Source organism: Oryx dammah, unplaced genomic scaffold, assembly GCF_014754425.2.
Source record: "Oryx dammah isolate SB20612 unplaced genomic scaffold, SCBI_Odam_1.1 HiC_scaffold_23, whole genome shotgun sequence".
NCBI lineage: Eukaryota > Metazoa > Chordata > Mammalia > Artiodactyla > Bovidae > Oryx > Oryx dammah.
Window position 1 is genome coordinate 92,828,649 of NW_024070207.1, and position 21,501 is coordinate 92,850,149.

The 21,501-nt window shown below is 43.6% G+C and overlaps 1 protein-coding gene across 8 annotated transcripts in view; it reads left to right on the forward strand.

Annotated features, from left to right (window-relative positions):
- Positions 1-18,952: 18,952 nt before the first annotated feature.
- Positions 18,953-21,501, forward strand: part of CASK (calcium/calmodulin dependent serine protein kinase) — a 392,189-nt gene continuing 389,640 nt past the window's right edge. For 6 of the 8 annotated variants that reach the window (XR_005725457.1, XM_040266154.1, XM_040266155.1 and 3 more), the window contains exon 1: positions 18,953-19,237. Coding sequence is in view for 7 of the 8 variants with exons in the window: in XM_040266154.1 (XP_040122088.1) it covers positions 19,179-19,237 (59 nt within the window). In the remaining variant the exon portion in view is untranslated. The remainder of the gene's footprint in view (positions 19,238-21,501) is intronic. The other 2 variants (XM_040266159.1, XM_040266161.1) reach the window with 1 other exon arrangement.

The window sequence follows — 21,501 nt, forward strand, 5'->3', positions numbered from 1 at the left end:
TGTTTTGATTTTACACTGGGCTCCACAAATTATGGAGTCAGTACTGATTACAAGCAATTGCTTAAATTAAGAAGCAGGTTTGTTTTCTGGGTCTATGCAAAATCCAGTGTTAATTGTTACTATGAAATTTGGATTTAAAGACCTGGAAACTGCCTTTCTATCTTGTATTTTCATTTAATTAGAAAACTATGTGTTCACTGTAGAACATTTCATAAAGTATAAAGAAAATCACCCAGGAACATTCCTTCCTCATGCCCCACCCCCATGATGCCAAAGATATTATTAATAATGTCTGATACATTTCTCCTTATTTCCTGTAATATTTGAAGCATTTAAGTATGTTTTGTACCAGATTCACAAATGAGGGATGTGGAAAGAATACAGAGGAGACCCACTGGAATGTTTAAAGTGTTTTTTTTTTTTAATGGACAGAAATTATTAGGACAATGAGAATTCTACAGCTACAAGCAGTTAGGAAAAATGCAGAGTTCAACTCCACCACTCCTTGGGGCTTTCCTTCCCCAAAAGTAAGCACAGTGGGGAGATTTCCAAGGGAACAGGAATATTAGCAGTGTCTTGTTCACCACTGTATCTCCAAGTCTAGCATGATACTCTGAAATTATTTATTCATTTGTCATTGAATTGGAGGAGGATTTTTATATGTGAAAAGGTAATGTTGTTGTTGTTTAGTCACTCAGTCATGTCCAACTCTTTGCAACACCTTAGACTGCAGCCCACGCCAGGCCCCTCTATCCATGGGATTGTCCAGGCAAGAATACTGGAGTGGGTTGCCATTTCCTCCTCCAGGGGATCTTCCCAACCCAGGGATCAAACCCACGTCTCCTGCATTGGCAGGTGAATTCTTTACTGCTAAGCTACCAGGGAAGCCTTCATGAAAATTTAATAGAGCATTCAAGGAACAGGAACAAATAGGGTAAAGCTGGGAAAGATGAGGTATGTTTGGAATACAGTAATAAGAATGCAGCTGTGGTGAGCTGAGCCACCAAGCCCCCACAGATGACCATGTCCTAATCCCAGGAACCTATGAATATGTTACCTTACAAGACAAACAGGACCTTGCAGATGTGATTAAGTTAAGGATCCTGAGATGAGGAGATTATCCTGGCTGACCCATTATAATCACAAGCCTCTTTATAAAAGGGATGCAGGAGGGTCACAGACCCAGAAGATGATGGTGGAAGATGAGAGGGGGAGGTAGAGAGAGAGAAAAAAAAAAGGATGAGGAGGAGAAGAAAGGAAGAGAAGAGATGCTACTAGGCTGTCATTGAAGATGGATGGGGCCACGAGCCAAAGGTAAGTAGCCCATGAAGTTAGAAACGCAAGGAAACAGATTCTCCCTTAAAGCTTCCAGAATGAATGGAGACTTGCCAACTTAATTTAGGACTTCTGACCTTCAGAACTATAAGGGGGAAACGTGTATTGTTTTAAGCCACTAGGTTTGTGGTAATTTGTTACGTAACAATAGGAAACTATTACAGAAGCAAAAAGTTAACTTGGGGAAACAGGGCAGATAATGCTGGGAAGTTTCCAAGCAAATGAACATCTTTTATTCATAGTGTAATGGTGAGCTAGTGTTAATCCTCACAGAAATCAGGAAGCAGCATAGACTATAACATCATTAGGTGTTTTTGGTCATCAAAGAAGATTGTGGCATCTCTTCAAGAGGAATACTTAAAAATGGAGGGAGATTTATTTATTGGTATGGTTTATATGCAGTTCCACTAAAAGCAGGGCCAATGCTAGATATTCATGTGTTGCACAAGTCATAAGCAACGTTTTAATAGATGTGCTTGTATTTCCCTATGATTAAAAAGGGTTTAGGAGCAAAGCCCAGGGCATACTACCAGGGAATATATGTTTTTAAAATAAAGAAGAAAGAAAGAAAAACAGGTAAGATAATTGGAGAAAATTTTTGCAAAGAGTTTGGATCTAAACCTGTATAACTAGCTTTCATATTAAGATACTCAACAACAAATTTAGGGAAGAGGAAAAACAGGCAAATTCAGAAGAAGAGAAAGAGGATAAAAGTGGAATTAGCAAATATTACTTTTTCATCACTGTTGTCTCAGTTCAGTTCAGTTCAGTTCAGTTGCTCAGTCATGTCCGACTCTTTGCGACCCCGTGAATTGCAGCACGCCAGGCCTCCCTGTCCATCACCAACTCCTGGAGTTCACTCAGACTCACGTCCATCGAGTCAGTGATGCCATCCAGCCATCTCATCCTCGGTCGTCCCCTTCTCCTCCTGCCCCCAATCCCTCCCAACATCAGAGTCTTTTTCAATGAGTCAACTCTTCCCATGAGGTGGCCAAAGTACTGGAGTTTCAGCTTTAGCATCACTCCTTCCAAAGAAATCCCAGGGCTGATCTCCTTCAGAATGGACTGGTTGGATCTCCTTGCAGTCCGAGGAACTCTCAAGAGTCTTCTCCAACACCACAGTTCAAAAGCATCAATTCTTCAGCGCTCAGCTTTCTTCACAGTCCAACTCTCACATCCATACATGACTACTGGAAAAACCATAGCCTTGACTATACGGACCTTAGTCGGCAAAGTAATGTCTCTGCTTTTGAATATGCTATCTAGGTTGGTCATAACTTTTCTTCCAAGGAGTAAGCGTCTTTTAATTTCATGGCTGCAGTCATCATCTGCAGTGATTTTGGAGCCCAGAAAAATAAAGTCTGACACTGTTTCCACTGATTCCCCATCTATTTGCCATGAAGTGATGGGACTGGATGCCATGATCTTCGTTTTCTGAATGTTGAGCTTTAAGCCAACTTTTTCACTCTCCTCTTTCACTTTCATCAAGAGGGTTTTTAGTTCCTCTTCACTTTCTGCCATAAGGGTGGTGTCATCTGCATATCTGAGGTTATTAATACTTCTCCCGGCAATCTTGATTCCAGCTTGTGCTTCTTCCAGCCCAGCATTTCTCATGATGACTGTTGTCTACTTTTCACTATAGGAATCTTGCTGCTTTTAAAATCATAATTCCTGTAAACGACAATGAACACAAAAGTAATTTTCAGCTAGTAGACCATGGCATCTATTTTATTAGTGGTAAAAATAAAAGTACTGTTGCTATAATATTTTTATTTCTATAAGTAATGCTTTTTACGATCACTAACCCTACTAATTTAACCTCCTAAATACATTTCTAACCTGTTCATTTCCCTACAAGAGTCTTCACCACCTATGTTCATGAGGGTACCAACAGGAAACCTATGTCATACTCAAATTGGGATAATTGGAGGTGGGGTTATTTACAATGGGGTGAGTGCAGAGAAACTACATGAAATAGAAAACAGAGAAACCCTTAGAAATAAAAGTAAAACTACACCACCTCTAGACCTGAAGGGACCAGGGGAAGTAGTTATCTAGAAAGAGAGTCATGTACACAAGGTCACTTTGAGAGGATATGATCTTCTGTTGGGGCTTCCCAGATGGCATTGGTGGTAAAGAAACTGGCTGCCAGTGCAGGAGATAGAAGAGATGTGGGTTCAATCCCTGGGTCAGGAAGATCCCCTGGAGAAGGGAATGGCTACCCACTCCAGTATTCTTGCCTGGAGAGTCCTGTGGACAAAGGAGCCTGGCAGGCTACAGTGCAGGCTGCAAAGAGTCAAACATGACTGAGAGACTTATCAAGCATAGCACATGTGATCATCTGTTGAGAGACAGAACCAGCTAGAGGCAACCAGGAAGGGGGGACTGGAAAAATGGCACCCTGACCTCATTCTCCTCCAAATTTCCAGTCTCCTCTAGGGGCTCCCTATTGACCAAACTCAACCAGAAGCCAGAGGACATGAGATCCTGTTTATGCAGTTCCTAGAGTTCAGCTTCTCGGAGCCTAAAGCAGGATGGAGAGGGTGAAGAGTAAACTTGGAAGGGCAAATAGAGAGCATCCAGCATACCACCTTCATACAATCTATCAACATCTCTCTCCTAAACTGCAGCCTGGAGAGTTTCTCACCATCCACTATTGCTCCCCTTCCAAAATATTCTCCAAATTGAGGTAGGAGTGATTTTTTTCAACATGCAAATCTGATTATGGCAAATCCGTGCTTTGTTGTTGTTCAGTTGCCCAATCGTGTTTGAATCTTTGTGACCCCATGGACTGTAGCACATCAGGCCTCCCTGTCCCTCACCATCTCCCAGAGTTTGCCCAAGTTCATGTCCATTGAATCGGTGATGCCATCCAACCATCTCATCCTCTACTGCCCTCTTCTCCTTTTGCCTTCAATCTTTCCCAGCATCAGGGTCTTTTCCAATGAGTCGGCTCTTCACATCAGGTGGCCAAAGCATTGGAACTTCAGCATCAGTCTTTCCAATGAATATTCAGGGTTGATTTTCTTTAGAATGGACTAGTTTGGTCTCCTTGCAGTACAAGGGATTCTCAAGAGTCTTCTCCAACACCACAGTTCAAAAGCATCAATCCCTGCTTAAAACCTATCAATTACTTCCAAAGAGGATTAAAAACTTTTACTATGCCCCCAATCTCATTTCAGATCCCTCTCCCCCTTGTTCCCTTTGTTCCTGTCACACAGGCCTTTTGGTTCCTAAAATAAGCTGCAGGCCTTTCTGCCTGGACTTCACCTCCAACCCAACCCAACCCTTGGCCTACCTAGTGCATGAGTCTGCTGCAGAAGCCTTATCTGTACCCTGCCCCCCGGCAGTCTAGGTTAAATTTCCACTCTATACTCTTTGATGTCTTTCTCGAGAACAGTTATCATTTACAATTCCATATTCATCTCATAGGATCCTCTGATGAAGCCATCTTTTTCTGTTTTATTCCCCCTGGTGCTTCCCATGCTGAGAACAATGCCAGGCATCTAGCAGGCGCCCAAAGAATGAATGACTAATATTAACAAATGACAATTGAGTATATTTCTTTGAATTCAAGCAGAAGCAAAAGGGGATATTGGAGAGAAAATTAACTTTAAAACACAGTTATATAGGATCTCACTGAAGAAAGTCATTTTTTCCTTGCCAAATGTGTTCTGTCCCTTCATTTCTGAGAGCAATAATGCCTTCCATCATTCTCCTGTAACCGTTTTCTCCAGCACAGCCTCAGTGCCTGGTCTCCCAGAGGAGGCCATGCTTCCCACAAGTGCCTGGTAAGGTACAATAAAACTGCCTCAGTGTTCCAGACATAAATGATGACTTCACTGGAAGCCTCTCCCCACCTCCCTCCTCAGCATTTGTCCTACCTCCCAGGTCACAGAGGATAAAGATTCATGACTCAGGAAATTTCAGCTTAGAGACCAGCTGCAATGTTTATTCCTCTCAGTCAAAAGTCAGTAGAAGGGATCGGAGTGGTATAATTATTTGTGTGTACATTGATATGCAACAACTTTTAATGATGGGTTTTATGACTTCAAACCACCCCAGGTTTTTTTTTTTTTTTTAAAGACTACCCCCTATGTCTTAGAATTTTCTGAATGCTAAGCATTCAAGTTTAGTGGGGTTTTCTATAGCCTACTGCTAATTCAGTTGCCTTAATTGAACTATTCATAAGGGAACTGGCATCTCTGTTTGGCCTGAGAGCCTCAACTTACTATTCTAAGTGGGCTATGTGGTCTTTTATGTGATAAATTCACTTAAATGATATTGCTTGTCTCCTTAAAATATTCTTTCCAGACCATCCTGGACTCTAGTGTTCTTTTTAATGTTTGTTATATTGCTTTCAGAGAAAGTAACTGTAAGGAAAATAGCTCACAGGCTAAGGGGAGAGACAGTTTGCCCAGGTTTTTCTTCTTATCAAAAAGAGTCATGTTGGGTAGAGAAGCTGCATTATCAAAATACCCAGAATCCTTTTCCAGCCATTTTTATATTCTCAGGTTCATTGTAGGAAATAATTTCTAGAGACTTTAAAACTTTTGGAGAGGAAGCTATGATTTGCTTAGGTCAACTATGAACCATGTGAACTGTGAACCCTATCCATGTTAACCTGGGTATTTTTGAACTTATGATAGGGCTATATTATTCACTTGTCCAAAGTTCTGTCTCTGTTCGTTCCCACTTAAGCAGGTAGCAGGCAGCCTACCCCCAAGTCCACTTTTGCTACCTGCTGCCTATATTTCTCCTTTGGCCTAGCCCACAGTTTTCACAATGTTATCAGTCTTGGTCTGCTTACGATAGTAGCTAGAGCGTGTTCTTTAATATTACACCAAGGCAAACAGGCCACCAATTACTTCATTTAGGCTAAAGCAACCTGTGGTTTAACTAGAATTCCAGGATGTAACCAAGAGCTTTATCTTAGACACTTATGCCCCAGTCGCCATTCTGCACTGCCAATGGAATTTGAAGGCAGCTGCTCCACTAAAAGGGCTTCCCAGGTGGCACTAGTGGTAAAGAACCCACCTGCCAATGCAGGAGATACAAGAGATGCAGGTTCAATCCCTGGGTCTGGAAGATCCCCTGGAGGAGGGCATGGAAACTCACTCCAGTATTCTTGCCTAGAGAATCCCCTGGACAGAAGAGTCTGAAGGTCTACAGTCCATAGTGTCATAAAAACTCAGACACAACTGAAGCAACTTTGCATGCATGCACACACTCCACTAAAAATTTCAAACTTCTATCTCCACTTGGGTTTAAGGTACTGTCTTTGGTGTAGAAGAAAAGACAGAAAGTTTATGGAATAGAAATAAAGGAAACCAGACTGCTTATCAAGATTCCACACTAGATGCAATTCTCATTGGCTGGGAGGAGAGAGGAACTGGCATAATTATGGAGAGAATAGCCTTTCCTCAGCACCCTTGACACCCATTGCTACCCACACTCTGCTTTCAACCAGGTTCTTTATGATCTCTCCCACCTCAGTGACCAAACCCAGTGACTGGTATTTGGTTGATTTGTTTGAAGACCTGGCTAGCTAAGTCAGGTGATAGTTTAGAGCATGAACTTTCAGCTCAGGAAATGGGTTCAAATTCCATCTTTACCTATGACTAATTGTATCGCTTTGGGCAAGTGACTTGGCCTCTCTAACACTGGATTTGTTAGATTTGTTATATCTTTCCTTTTCTTAATCATCTTCAAATGCACAATGTTAATGATATTCACATCGTTGTACAATCCGTCTCCAGAACTTTGTCATCTTGCAAAACTGGAACTTTACCCCACTAAACTATAGCTTCCCGTTCCCTCTTTCCCCAACCCCCGGCAACCACCACTTTACTTTCTGTTTCTATAAGTTTAACTACACTGTATAACTCATATTTGTGAAATCATACAGCATTTGTCTTTTTTGACTAGCTTATTTCACTTAGTATGATGTTCTCAAGGTTCAGCCATGCTGTAGCATATGGCACAATCTCTTTCCTTTTTCAAGCTGCATAACATTCCTAAAGATCAGTTCTGAGTGTTCATTGGAAGGACTGATGTTGAAGCTGAAACTCCAATACTTTGGCCACCTGATGTGAAGAGATGACTCATTTGAAAAGACCCTGATGCTGGGAAAGACTGAAGGCGGGAGAAAAGGGGACAACAGAGGATGAGATGGTTGGATGGCATCACCAACTCAATGGACATGAGTTTGGGTAAACTAACAAAAGAGTCCGAAATGCAGTACTTGGATGCAATATCAAAAATGACAGAATGATCTCTGTTCATCTCCAAGGCAAACCATTCAATATCACAGTTATCCAAGTCTATGCCCCCAACCAGTAATGCTGAAGAAGCTGAAGTTGAACAGTTCTATGAAGACCTACAAGACCTTTTAGAACTAACACCCAAAACAGATTTTCTTTTCATTAGAGGGAACTGGAATGCAAAAGTAGGAAGTCAAGAAACACCTGGAGTAACAGGCAAACTTGGCCTTGGAATGCGGAATGAAGCAGGGCAAAGACTAATATAGAGTTTTGCCAAGAAAATGCACTGATCATAGCAAACACCCTCTTCCAACAACACAAGAGAAGACTCTACACATGGACGTCACCAGATGGCCAACACTGAAATCAGATTGATTATATTCTTTGCAGCCAAAGATGAAGAAGCTCTATACAGTCAACAAAAACAAGACCAGGAGCTGACTGTGGCTCAGATCATAAACTCCTTATTACCAAATTCAGACTTAAATTGAAGAAAGTAGGGAAAACTGCTAGACCATTCAGGTATGACCTAAATCAAATCCCTTATGATTATACAGTAGAAATGAGAAATAGATTTAAGGGCCTAGATCTGACAGATAGAGTGCCTGATGAACTATGGATTGAGGTTCGTGATATTGTACAGGAGACAGGGATCAAGACCATCCCCATGGAAAAGAAATGGAAAAAACCAAAATGGCTGTCTGAGGAGGCCTTACAAATAGCTGTGAAAAGAAGAGAAGTGAAAAGCAAAGGAGAAAAGGAAAGATATAAGCATCTGAATGCAGAGTTCCAAAGAATAGCAAGAAGAGATAAGAAAGCCTTGTTCAGCAATCAATGCAAAGAAATAGAGGAAAACAACAGAATGGGAAAGACTAGAGATCTCTTCAAGAAAATCAGAGATACCAAGGGAACATTTCATGCAAAGATGGGCTCAATAAAGGACAGAAATGGTATGGACCTAACAGAAGCAGAAGATATTAAGAAGAGGTGGCAAGAACACACAGAAGAACTGTACAAAAAAGATCTTCACGACCCGGATAATCACGATGGTGTGATCACTCATCTAGAGCCAGACATCTTGGAATGTGAAGTCAAGTGGGCCTTAGAAAGCATTACTATGAACAAAGCTAGTGGAGGTGATGGAATTCCAGTGGAGCTATTTCAAATCCTGCAAGATGATGCTGTGAAAGTGCTGCACTCAATATGCCAGCAAATTTGGAAAACAAAGCAGTGACTACAGGACTGGAAAAGGTCAATTTTCATTCCAATCCCAAAGAAAGGCAATGCCAAACAATGCTCAAACTACCACACAATTGCACTCATCTCACATGCTAGTAAAGTAATGCTCAAAATTCTGGAAGCCAGGCTTCAGCAATATGTGAACCGTGAACTTCCTGATGTTCAAGCTGGTTTTAGAAAAGGCAGAGGAACCAGAGATCAAATTGCCAACATCCGCTGGATCATCAAAAAAGCAAGAGAGTTCCAGAAAAACATCTATTTCTGCTTTATTGACTATGCCAAAGCCTTTGACTGTGTGGATCACAATAAACTGTGGGAAATTCTGAAAGAGATGGGAATCCCAGACCACCTGACCTGCCTCTTGAGAAGTCTGTATGCAGGTCAGCAAGCAACAGTTAGAACTGGACATGGAACAACAGACTGGTTCCAAATAGGAAAAAGAGTACGTCAAGGCTGTATATTGTCACCCTGCTTATTTAACTTCTATGCAGAGTACATCACGAGAAACGCTGGACTGGAAGAAACACAAGCTGGAATCAAGATTGCCAGGAGAAATATCAATAACCTCAGATATGCAGATTGACACAACCATTATGGCAGAAAGCAAAGAGGAACTAAAAAGCCTCTTGATGAAAGTGAAAGAGGAGAGTGAAAAAGTTGGCTTAAAGCTCAACATTCAGAAAACGAAGATCATGGCATCCGGTCCCATCACTTCATGGGAAATAGATGGGGAAACAGTGGAAACAGTGTCAGACTTTATTTTGGGGGGCTCCAAAATCACTGCAGATGGTGACTGCAGCCATGAAATTAAAAGACGCTTACTCCTTGGAAGAAAAGTTATGACCAACCTAGATAGCATATTCAAAAGCAGAGACATTACTTTGCCGACTAAGGTCCGTCTAGTCAAGGCTATGGTTTTTCCAGTGGTCATGTATGGATGTGAGAGTTGGACTGTGAAGAAGGCTGAGCGCCAAAGAACTGATGCTTTTGAACTGTGGTGTTGGAGAGGACTCTTGAGAGTCCCTTGGACTGCAAGGAGATCCAACCAGTCCATTCTGAAGGAAATCAGCCCTGGGATTTCTTTGGAAGGAATGATGCTACAGCTGAAATTCCAGTACTTTGGCTACCTCATGAGAAGAGTTGACTTATTGGAAAAGACTCTGATGCTGGGAGGGATTGGGGGCAAGAGGAGAAGGCGACGACAGAGGATGAGATGGCTGGATGGCATCACTGACTCGATGGACGTGAGTCTGAGTGAACTCCAGGAGTTGGTGATGGACAGGGAGGCCTGGCGTGCTGTAGTCCATGGGGTTGCAAAGAGTCTGTTACGACTGATCACCTGAACATTCCATTAGACTCTGATGCTAGGAAAGACTGAAGGCAGGAGGTGAAGGGGATGACAGAGGATGAGATGGTTGGATGGCATCACCAACTCAATGGACGTGAGTCTGAGCAAACTCCAGGAGATGGTGAAGGACAGGGAAGCCTGGCAGGCTGTAGTCCATGGGGTCAAAGAATCGGATTCGACTGAGCAACCGAACTGACTGACTATGCTTAGTTGCTCAGTCTTGTCTGACTCTTTGCAACCCCATGGACTGCAGCCCACCAGGCTCCTCTATACATGGGGATTCTCCAGGCAAGAATACTGGAGTGGGTTGCCATGCCTTCTTCTAGGGGATCTTCCCTTAAATTTGCATGAACAGTTCTAATTTTCATGTTCTAGTTTTCCCACATCCTCAGGAACACTTATTTTCTCTGTGTTTTATTTGGTTTTTTATTGTTGAGTTGTAGGAGCTCTTCATATATCCTGGATATTAACTCCTTATCAGATATATGATTTACAAATATTTCTCCCATTCCATAGGTAGCTTTTCACAGTTGATGGTGTCCTTTGATGCACAGACTTTGTAAAATTTAGTATTATCCAATTCATCTATTTTTACTTCCCTTGTCTCTGCTTCTGGTGTCATATCCAAAAAATTATTGACAAATCCAATGTCATAAAGCTTTCCCCCTATATTTTCTTTTAGGAGTTTTATAGTTTTAGGTCTTACATTTACATCTTGAATCCACTTTGAGTTAATTTTTTTCTATGGTATAAGGTAAGGTTCCAGTTTGATTCTTTTGGATGTGGATACCCAGTCTTCCCAACACCATTTGTTGAAAGGACTGTCCTTTCTCCAATGAATAGTCCTTGCACCCTTGTGGAAATAATTATACTTTTGTCATTGTGATTATTTCATTTATGACCACCTCCCTAACTTATAAGCTCCAAGAGAGTAAGAATCATGTTGATTTTGCTCATTATTATACCCTCAGTGCCTACTATGTAATGAAGGCTCAATAAAGTTTTATTGAATGAGGAAATAAATGCTTAAAAAACACTTAGCACATTGTCTGGTGCTAAATACAATTTCAGTAAGCAGGAACGAATATTATTGTTACTGTTTTTTATTCAACCCATTGTACCGTTTGCCAAGGCATACTTTGCTTAATCTGAAAAGAAGTTATAATAAAACTTACTGCCTCAGAGAAACACAAGAATGATTCAGGCTTAGGGCTCTGACAGATTTGGTTCAAACATTGATCTTTCTAGCTGTGTAATCCTTGTTTACAACTCTCTTCAAGTTTCAGTTTCTTCATCCTCATCTGTAAAATAAAGGCAATAGTATCTACCTGATAAAGTTGTCAAGTGCATTAAATGAAATATGTGTAACATCTTTGCATAGTATCTGGCATTTATAATAAGTCCTCAATAAATGGTACATCCATTATTTCTTTCCAGACCATTAGAATCTCTATCTTTCCCCCTTAGTTTGATTTTGCTATTGTCTTTTCAAAGTTTGGGATTTCCCTGGTGGCTTAGATGGTAAAGAATCTGCCTGCAATGGAGCAGACCCAGGTTCAATCCCTGGGTCCGGGAAGATCCCCTGGAGATGGGAATGGCAACCCACTCCAGTATTCTTGCCTGGAGAATCCCATGGACAGAGGATACAGTCCATGGGGTTGCAAAGAGTGGAAGAGGACTGAGCGACTAACACTTTAAAAGGTTGTTGTCTCAGCTACTGTCTCTATCTACAAGACAATTAAGATAAATAACAAAAGTAAATAAGCTTGAATGGGAAATATTTGATTAGAATACCTTAAAGGCAAAATATCATTGAAGCATTCCTGTCAAATCTGGGAATCACCACACACAGCCTGTGGAAAAGCCAAGTTATTTTTGTCTCTTGACCAAAATGGAAAACATGTTATTCATACAAATCCTGACATTATAGGTTATCTCTATGATAATTGGGGCTTCCCTCATAGCTCAGTTGGTAAAGAATCTGCCTGCAATGCAGGAGACCCCAATTCGATTCCTGGGTCAGGAAGATCCCCTGGAGAAGGAATAGGCTACCCACTCCAGTATTCTTGGGCTTCCCTTGTAGCTCAGCTAGAAAGAATCTGCCTGCAATTTGGGAGATTTAGGTTCAGTCCCTGGGTTGGAAAGATTCCCTGCAGAAGGGAAAGGCTACCCACTCCAGTATTCTGGCCTGGAGAATTCCATGGACTGTATAGTCCATGGGGTTGCAAAGAGTCAGATACAACTGAGTGACCTTCACTATGAGAATATTTTTCAGGAAAAGTGTCTCCATTTTTTAGAAAGTATCTTTTATGAGAAGGTATGGTATGAAGGAAATATCTCCTTGAGAGTTTTGCAGACTCATACTGCATAGAGGACCCCCCAGAGAGGATCTGCTACATCTGTGCCCAGAGAGTGTAAATGATTAAACCTATCAGTGTTGATAGGCTTGTATTTCACATTGGTGATATTAATCACTTGACCTTTTCCACAGTGCACTTAACCTAGTAAATCATATTCCTTTCTGTTGAAGCTTGGGTGACTTACATGATTCTTTGCAACTTAGCCAGAGCTGAACTCCATATAAGTCACCCATTAGCTCCTCAATCTCTTCCTAATTATGAGTGATTCTCTAACCCGACTCAGGAAACAAAGAGCCATGTATTTAATAAACATATAGAGTACTATGTTCCAGATACTTTCTAGGTCCAAGGGTTGAAGGGGAAAGGCTATAATAAACAAAAGAAACAAAAAGAATTCCAGGACTTCCCTGGTGGCACAGTGGATAAGAATCTGCCTACCAATGCAGGGGACATGGGTTTGATCCCTCGTCTCAGAAGATTCCACATGCCACGGAGAAACTAAGGCCATGCCACAACTACTGAGCCCTGCATGCTGTAACTACTGAAACCTACATGCCTACAGCCCATGCTCTACAGCAGGATAAGCCACCACAATGAGAAGCCCATGCACCAAATTAGAGAGTAGCCTCCACTCTGTGCAACTAAGGAAAAGCTTGTACACAGCAAACAAAGACCCAGTGCAACAAAAGATAATTTAAAAAAAAAAAAAGAATTTCAGGAGGTGATAAGGGCTATGAAGCCATTCATTCATTCATCATTCAGCAAATACCTTTTGAATGCCTACTGCACAGCAGGCACTGTTCTAGATGCTGAGAATTCTCTTTCGTGGACCTAAACTGGGCCTCTCCATGGTTAGCAGGATGGGACAAGCAGTTGGAGTCAGGAGTCCAGTGAGTGAAGTGAAGCAACATTAAGTATGGGTTGATGGGGGAATGGATTGTGGTGAAGACTGAAGAAATGAATAGAAAGGGAGAATCTAAAAGACATTTTGAAAGAAAAGCTGACAGGGCCCGGTGACTAGCTGAACACAGTGAAAGAAGTGGGGTGCTAAGACAAAGCCAGTTGCCAGTGTCTGGGTGACCAAAACAGGAAGCCTCCCACCATTCATTCTTCCCTTCTCTTATCCAAAGTGTCCTGATATTCCTTTGAGGCCTTTTCCTGTCCTTCCACTCCCAGCCTGGGGATTGATCCCCACACTCAGCTTAAGGGTGAGCCCTGGTTGGTTAAATTATTCAGTGACCCTCATTCAGTGGCTACAGTGATTGGTTCAGGGATGGTCATGTGTCTTCTACCTGGCCAATGAGAGAGTGAATCCAGGGCAGGACCTACTGGGTAAGATTCCTCAATATTTGTCCTGGATGCCGATATAAAAAGAGGTAAAGTTTGAAACAGAGGCAACTGTTTTGCCACCTCAAGAGGAGAGCTTGGAACTCTGGGGGCCACCTTGTAGACTTAAGAATGAAGCCAGTACCATAGAATGCACTAATGGTATGACTGGGAGAAAGTGTGTCTTCAGTGACATGAATCATGCGTCACATGAAGCTACCATGCATCCTGACCTTTGAGTTATGTGAGTCAATAGATTCTCTGTATTGTTTAAGCTGGTTTTCGTTTTCTGTCATTTGCAACCAAAAGAATCCTGACTATTGCAATCCCCATTAGCATATAGCACAGTGTTGTGTCCCCAGGAGGCCAGCGAGCACTTGTTATCTTAAGTGGCTCAATGAAGGGATATCTTTTTAGTTAGCTTTTGAGTTACGACATGTTCAGTGTATATCACTACTTTGCTGTGTCCAAAGGCAATTTTGTTTCTACTGAAAAACAAAAGCTTCCAATGACTTGTTCATTTATATTAAAGGAAGAAGGGTAAAATGAATCTTTAGACAGTGGTTTACAGAAGGAAACATTTGTATTTAGATCCTCTTCTACTCCCTGAAGTGTTCTTTTGCATTTCTTATGGTTTCTCCACCTTAGTGATGAAGTCAGCCCTAGGTCCTTTTCTGTTTGTTTTTTTTTTTCAGAGAGCTTATTCAGCAGCCAGTGTTAGGGCAATGATTCTAAACTTTTAGATGTTCATGACGCACTTGGGGGAACTTATTAAAACACAGATCCCTGTGACCTGCTCCAAGAGATTCAGATTCAGAAGATCTTGGATAGGACCCTGAAATCAACATTGTTTACATTTTCCATAAGCTCCCAGGTGACTCAGATGCAATGGTCACTTAGGGAAAACGCTGTTGCCTTAGGTTAGGCTTTTCCCAAAGCTGATCCTGATAAGGGGATTCATGAGCAAATGATTTATGAAAGAAGTACTCCCAGGAGAATGAGAGGAATAAGGAAGGGGGAGGGGGGAATCAGGCTCAGTCTCAGACGGTAGCTGCAGCCTGACCCCACAGGAAAGCTCAGGCTGTAACTAACCCCTCAGAGTTGTTCTCCTCCCCCAACCCCCATGAAGGCAGCTGGACTTTCACATTCCCGCACTAATAGCCAGATGGTAGAGACCTAGACTCCCAGGCACTTCCATGTGGGATGTGCTTTGAAGTCACAGGTGTGGCCTTTGGAAGCAAAAACATGCTGGTGCTAGGGGAGGGGCACCCAGGAATGGTTAAAGCAAGCAGTGGGGATTTGAGTGGAGCAACTACAGTGTTGACTCAAATAATTTAAGGAATTTTATAATTACTATGGGAGGCTCTCCATTTTAAAAGTAACTAAGTGAGAGGACAGCGTGCAGCAAGTAAGAAAGGAAGAATTAGTTGAAAGTAGTTCATGCATGGGGCTTTGACCGTCTCAGTTGCTCAGTCATGTCCTACTCTTTGCAGCCCCATGGACTGCAGCATGCCAGGCTTCCCTGTCCATCACCAACTCCCAAAGCTTGCTCAAACTCATGTCCATTGAGTTGGTGATGCCATCCGACCAACCATCTCACCCTCTACCATCCTCTTCTCTTCCTGCCTTCAATCTTTCCCAGCATCAGGGTCTTTTCCAATGAGTCAGTTCTTTGCATCAGATGGCCAAAGTATTGGAGTTTCAGCTTCAGCATCAGTCCTTCCAATGAATATTCAGGACAGATTTCCTTTAGGATTGATTAGTTGGATCCCCTTGCAGTCCAAGAGACTCTCAAGAGTCTTCTCCAACACCACAGTTCAAAAGCATCAGTTGAGGGTCTCAGTTAACACACAAGACTCTAGTGCCACTGCTGTAGGGGAAAGTTGTGTGTGTTCATGCTAAGTCACTCAGTCATGTCCAACTCTATGCAATCCTATGGACTGTAGTCCGCCAGGCTCCTCTGTCCATGGAATTCTCCAAGCAAGAATACTGGAGTGGGTAGCCATTCCCTTTTCCAGTGGATCTTCCTGACCTACGTATCGAACCCATGTTTCCTGCATTGGCAGGCAAATTCTTTACCACTGAGCCACCTGGGAAGCCATGAGAAAGTTAAGTCCCCCTATTTGTTTAAACTGCTGTTATTGAGTATTGAATTATTAACATTTAAACACAATCTCTAACTGATGCACCTAGTTACTTTAACATTTTCTTCATGGAAATGAAAACAGGTAAATTATAGACAGCTGATCATTTATATGTGTGCTTATTTGTTTGAAGAGTATTGGGCTTTTAGAAGAAATCTAGAGAAGAATTAACTTCATTAAAGAGCTTGGTTATTTTAATTATGGAAAACAGAGGAGCTACCTCTAGCCACAATGCCTGGTACAAGTTCTGAGGGATTTGTATTACAGAGGACTTAAGTATCACTGAATAGCACACTGGGAGCTGGGAGATCTAGGTTCAGATTAGATACTCAGCTAAGTACATGACCATGGACATATATTTGTCTCTGAACTTGTTTTCTCATCTTTTTGTACCATTTGTAGCATGCTTCCTCTGAAAGTAACAGGAAACCCAACTCAAAATGGATTAAGAAAGTAAGGAAATTCATTGACTTATATGATGGGAAAAGGCAGAGAGTTGGCTAAACAAGAGATTAATAATGTCATTGACGACATCTCTATGCTGCTGCCCCTCAGTTCCACCTTCAACTTAGGTCTGACTAGCCTTCTGGGTACAAGATGTCTGCTGGCAACAACTGAGGGTGTCCACTTCTTTATTCAAGCCAGTGTGATGGTTGGGAAATGGGGTGGAGAGAAACAGAGTGCTTCACATCCATAGTGAGGGGAAGGTCCTGAGCTTTGTGCTGGTTGGAAGACCTTGAACCATTCAAGGCCAGTGACCAGGGAATGCCAAGTTAGACCAATCATGGTGGCACCCCCTCATGTCTAAAGATGACAGAGTGGAACTGGCTGACCTCTAGGGCACTTTCCAAATCTAAACCCATTGTGATTCCAAGAGCAGACTGCAAACCTATCTCTGTGGTCATCTTTTTTATTCAACTTTGTTTCTTTTATTATTGTCCTTGTCTACCTCTGAGCATAGGTCCCTGTGGAAGATAACAAACCCTCGAATGAAGTCGACAAGCTTTGGCATAGCTCAGACTTAGACTGAGGAAAGGAAGTGAAACTGACAAGATGAGGGTTGCTGTAAACTTCAGGGCAGAATGGAGTAACATCTTAATCATTAGGTACCAGGTGGACATGCCAGTTTGGGGTGAGTGACTTGGAAGTGTGGAACCCTCAATGGAGGCAATGTTTCCCAAGTTCTAATGTTCCCTTCTCTAGAGAGTGCTCACGCTCTTTGGAAAAGGAGGAACAATCTCTTATAATTACATTTTCCCCTCTGGTTTGCATTTTTAAAAAAAGTTTAGTACTCAAATCTGTAACACTGGCAAATCTCTCAGGCTCTTAAGGGAGTGGTTAAGGTTTTGTAGAAAATGTTTCTGAAGAGAAAATAGGCAGTGGGTCTCCACCCCCTCACACATTTTAGTAAATACTATCTTTTTCTTTCTTTCTTTTCTTTTTTTTTTTTTTCCAACTACTGCACTGAGAATTTTACCAGATGATTTCTCAAAGCTGACTTATGAACTAATTGGGCACTTCTGCTGTGCAGAGGAACAAAGACTTTTTTTATTGGTCCTCAGCTGAGGCATATACCTGTCTGATGGCGTTGGCTCATTCCGCACATGCTCAGTTGAACAGAAATCTTCATATTGAATACAACCTAACACAGCGGCAACACCCATAACCTCACTCCCTGGCTGACCCTGTACATCCACTCCCTCTAGTTGCATTTTTATACTGACATACCTAACATTTGTAGAAAGTAAAAGGAGCAGAGTAGGTTCTGGGGACTTGGGGAGGGGGGTGCAATATACAAAGGAATTTAAAGTCCCTGCCTTACTGACCTCTCTCGGGACTGTCTCTATTCAGAACAGGCACTGGATAGATATTTGAGTTTGGGGTAGAATGCAGGATAAGCTGTCTCTATAAATTACCATTGCTGTTGCACGTTCCTGGACAGTTTTTGTTTGGTCCTTTTCTTGTAGATGGACAACACTTCTTCCACAGCCCTCGTTTTTATTAAGGAATGACAGAGGCACTAAAAGCATCCCCCGCCTAGCACGATCTGGAGTGAGAACCTCGCCACCTCTGTTCTTGCTTTCCCATTCATTAGGACCCTTTCCGAGCTTCCTTCCCCAGCAAAAACCGGGAAAGGCTTCGCGTGGTTACAAAAGGAGGGAGCGGCCGGCTTCCGAGCCTCACGCCTCAGAGAGCCAAGAACGTGCAGATCTTTTGTCTCCGACCCCTTCCGCGGCTCGGTCGCGGGGGTGACGACCCTGCCCCACCCCCGCCTAAGCAGATGCCGCCCCGGCGCCCTAGTCCCCCGCCCCTCGTAGATTCCCGGCGCCCGCCGGTTTGCCGTGACGTGGCCCGCGGCGCGCGCATGCGTCGCTCTGCCTGGTCGCTTTCCCTGGGCCACCGCCTCCCGACGGGCTGGAGTGGGCGGGGCCAGTGGTTCGGGAAGCCGCGCGGACGGAGCGGGAGGAGCGCGTGTGTGCTGTAGGCCGGTGCGCGGGGCTCGTGAGCTGGTCGGCGGCCGAGGCGGAGGAGGAGCTGAAGGCGGCGGCCGTGGCTCCCGCCCGGACGGAGAGCCAGTCCCACGAAGACCCCCTCCCACTCCCAGGCGGGCGGGCGGCAGCGGCGGCGGGAGGAGGAGAAGAAGGAGGGAGCGTCTCTGCCGCCGCCTCCTGGTCCCCAACGCCGATCTGCCGCCGCCTCCTCCCTCCGCGGCGATCCTCCCTCCACGGTCCTGCCGCGGCCCCCCCTGTAGTCCGAGCTGCCCCGCGCCGAGCCGGAGCCAGCCTCGACAGAGGGAACGCTCGCGGCCTCGCGGCCCGCGCGGGCTGACGAGAGGAGAGCGAGACACCGCGCGATCCCCGAGGATCCGCACGCCGGGCAGCGCGGCCCGAGCAGCGCGAGGAGCAGCGGGCGGGCGGGCGGCGCCGGGCCCGGGCCGCCCTCGCTCCTGCGCCCCGGCCCCGCCGCCCGCGCCGGGGCGGTCGCCAGCTGAGGAAGGCGCCGCAGTCTCCGGGCCTCGCCGCCCCGCTCGAGTGTCCTCGGCACCGAGGGCTCGCGGGTCCTGAGGGGAGGAGGCGAGCCAGGGGCCGGGCACTGAGCTCTTTGGCGCCCCCACCCCCGTTTTCGGAGCCCTCCACGCTGCGGCCACTGTCCCCTCCGGACCATGGCCGACGACGACGTGTTGTTTGAGGATGTGTACGAGCTGTGCGAGGTGATCGGCAAGTGAGTCTCCACGCGGGGGAGCGGGAGTGTGGGAAAATGCGTTTAGTGATGCCCGGGTCCTTCCGCACCAGCGCCCGCCCGGGTCTGCCCCCTGCCCTTTCTCCCCTCCGCCTTCCCTGTCCTCCTCACCCGGGAGTATTTATAGACGTGTACCTGGACCTCCAGCCGGGCGGGAGTCTGGGGGCTTCTCAGCGATCCGTGGAGGCCGATGAGCCGAGGTCGGCCCCCTTATGAGGCGTGGGGCCGGCTGAAATCTGCTGTCTGCATTTTATCTGACGGTTGCACAGGGACGTGGCAGAACCTATTTTATAGTTGCTTCCTGGGAACAGTTGGGCTTATTGTTACCTTGCGTGTACCACAGACCATTAAAGAAAAGAGCAGCTTGCATTTCATCGCTTCCGTGGAGAGACAGAGAAAGAACGTCCAGGGTCTTAAATTGTGGGGTGTGTGTCTATTGTGCATGGTATTAGATACATGCCTTTGTGTTCACCCCATGCCCGGATTGGAGGGGGGTCATTTAAGACGGGGTGCGTTCGGTTTCAGCAAATTCTTCACCTGGTGTAGACCAATGTGGAAAGAGTTGAGGGGTTCCAAATTTTTAATGCCTCGTTATGCAATGACTGTTAAATCAGTGTTCGAGGCTTCCCTCGACTGTTGGGATGGTGGTTAGCGTGGTTGCGCCGTCTGCTTTGAGTCACCGGGCTGGTCCAGAATATAGAACTGACAGTCCAAATGCTCATCCTTTCATCTGTGTTGTATAATTACACTAGGGAAAAGCAGGGAATCAGATTAATCACAGGGCTGATTGAGAATTAAATCTTCAGTTCTTCATCTAATTGTCCATTCCTTAAATCTGTTTTGAATAGTTTCCTTTTCATTCTTGTCAAACGGTATTCCAAGTGCACAATCCTGCTAATTTGCTTGTGAGGGAAATGCTGGCGATCTGAAGTTGATTTCCTAGTTCAGCGTGTATTCTGTGGCTTTAGAAGTTGAGGAGATAAAATTGCAGAGAAATTTTTTGCCTAGTTTTTAAGGATTGGTAGATAGCTACCGTTGAAATATTTTACCTCTTTTTGGAAGTGGTGCTTTATTGTCTATTTTAAGGTCCGCAGTTGGGAAATGAAACCAAGACCTTAGAGCAGTTGGCTCAATCTCTTTTTTAAGTTGTCTGCAGTACTGGATTTCGATTTGTTTAAGTGTGGATAACTCACTAATTTCCTTCCATGTTGAGGTATTACAGTGTTGCCTCACATGGTGAGATTGTGGTTAAAGCTTGCTACATACTTTCCTCAGATCCAATTGATACAAGGACATGTTACTCTTTGCCCCTATTGTTACATGACTGGCTTGTCTACTGGAAGAACAGTATCCAAATGTGCTCTGTTAAGGTGGTTGTGGAAGTACTCTAGAGCAGAGCAGTGCATACAGTATATAATATGAGCCCCATATGTAATTTTATATATGTAAAATTTGCATATGCAAATTTTCTAATAGCCACATTAAAAAGATTAAAAGCAAGTAGGTGCAATTAATTTTCACAAAATATTTTCTCTTACCCAATAGATCCAGACTATATCATGTCAACATGTAATCAGTATAGAAATCATTAGTGAGGTATTTTACGTCTTTTCTTTCATAATCTTCCAAATCCAGTGTGTATTTTACACTAACCATACATCTCCGTTCTGACACTAAGCTGAATTTTCATAGACATACTTGTTCTGTATTTAGGTTTCATAAAATTTGCATTTGCAAAAGTAGGTTCACATACCCAAGTTGTTGCAAACATACCTAGAAGTTTTCTAATAACTGAATTATCTCTTTCTAAATTTAATGTAAATTAATTAAATTCAGCTCCTCATTTGGATTAGCCACATTTCAAGTGCTTGTAGCCATATGTGAATAGCACAGTTCTAGAGAGACAAATATGTCAAAAAAAAAAAAATCTTGGTTTCTTCATTCTTGGCATCCAATGAAGGTAAATAAGGTGTTTCCCAAAAGCCCCCAAATGATTGTGTGTGGGGGGGGTGTGGGTACCAAGGGGAATGATGTTTGTTGTGTCTCAGTTATATTTGATTCAAATGAGCCAGCAAAGTCATAATCGGAAAATGTGAGATTAAAATGTTAGTTCTATTGTGATGATGGAATATAGGCATTGAATCAATGTTAGTAGCTAGTTCTGATTCCTTGAAATCTGAAAGAGTGATGATGTGATCTCTTTGGATATTGAAAAGAAAAGTGGTCAGCATCACATTAGCACAATC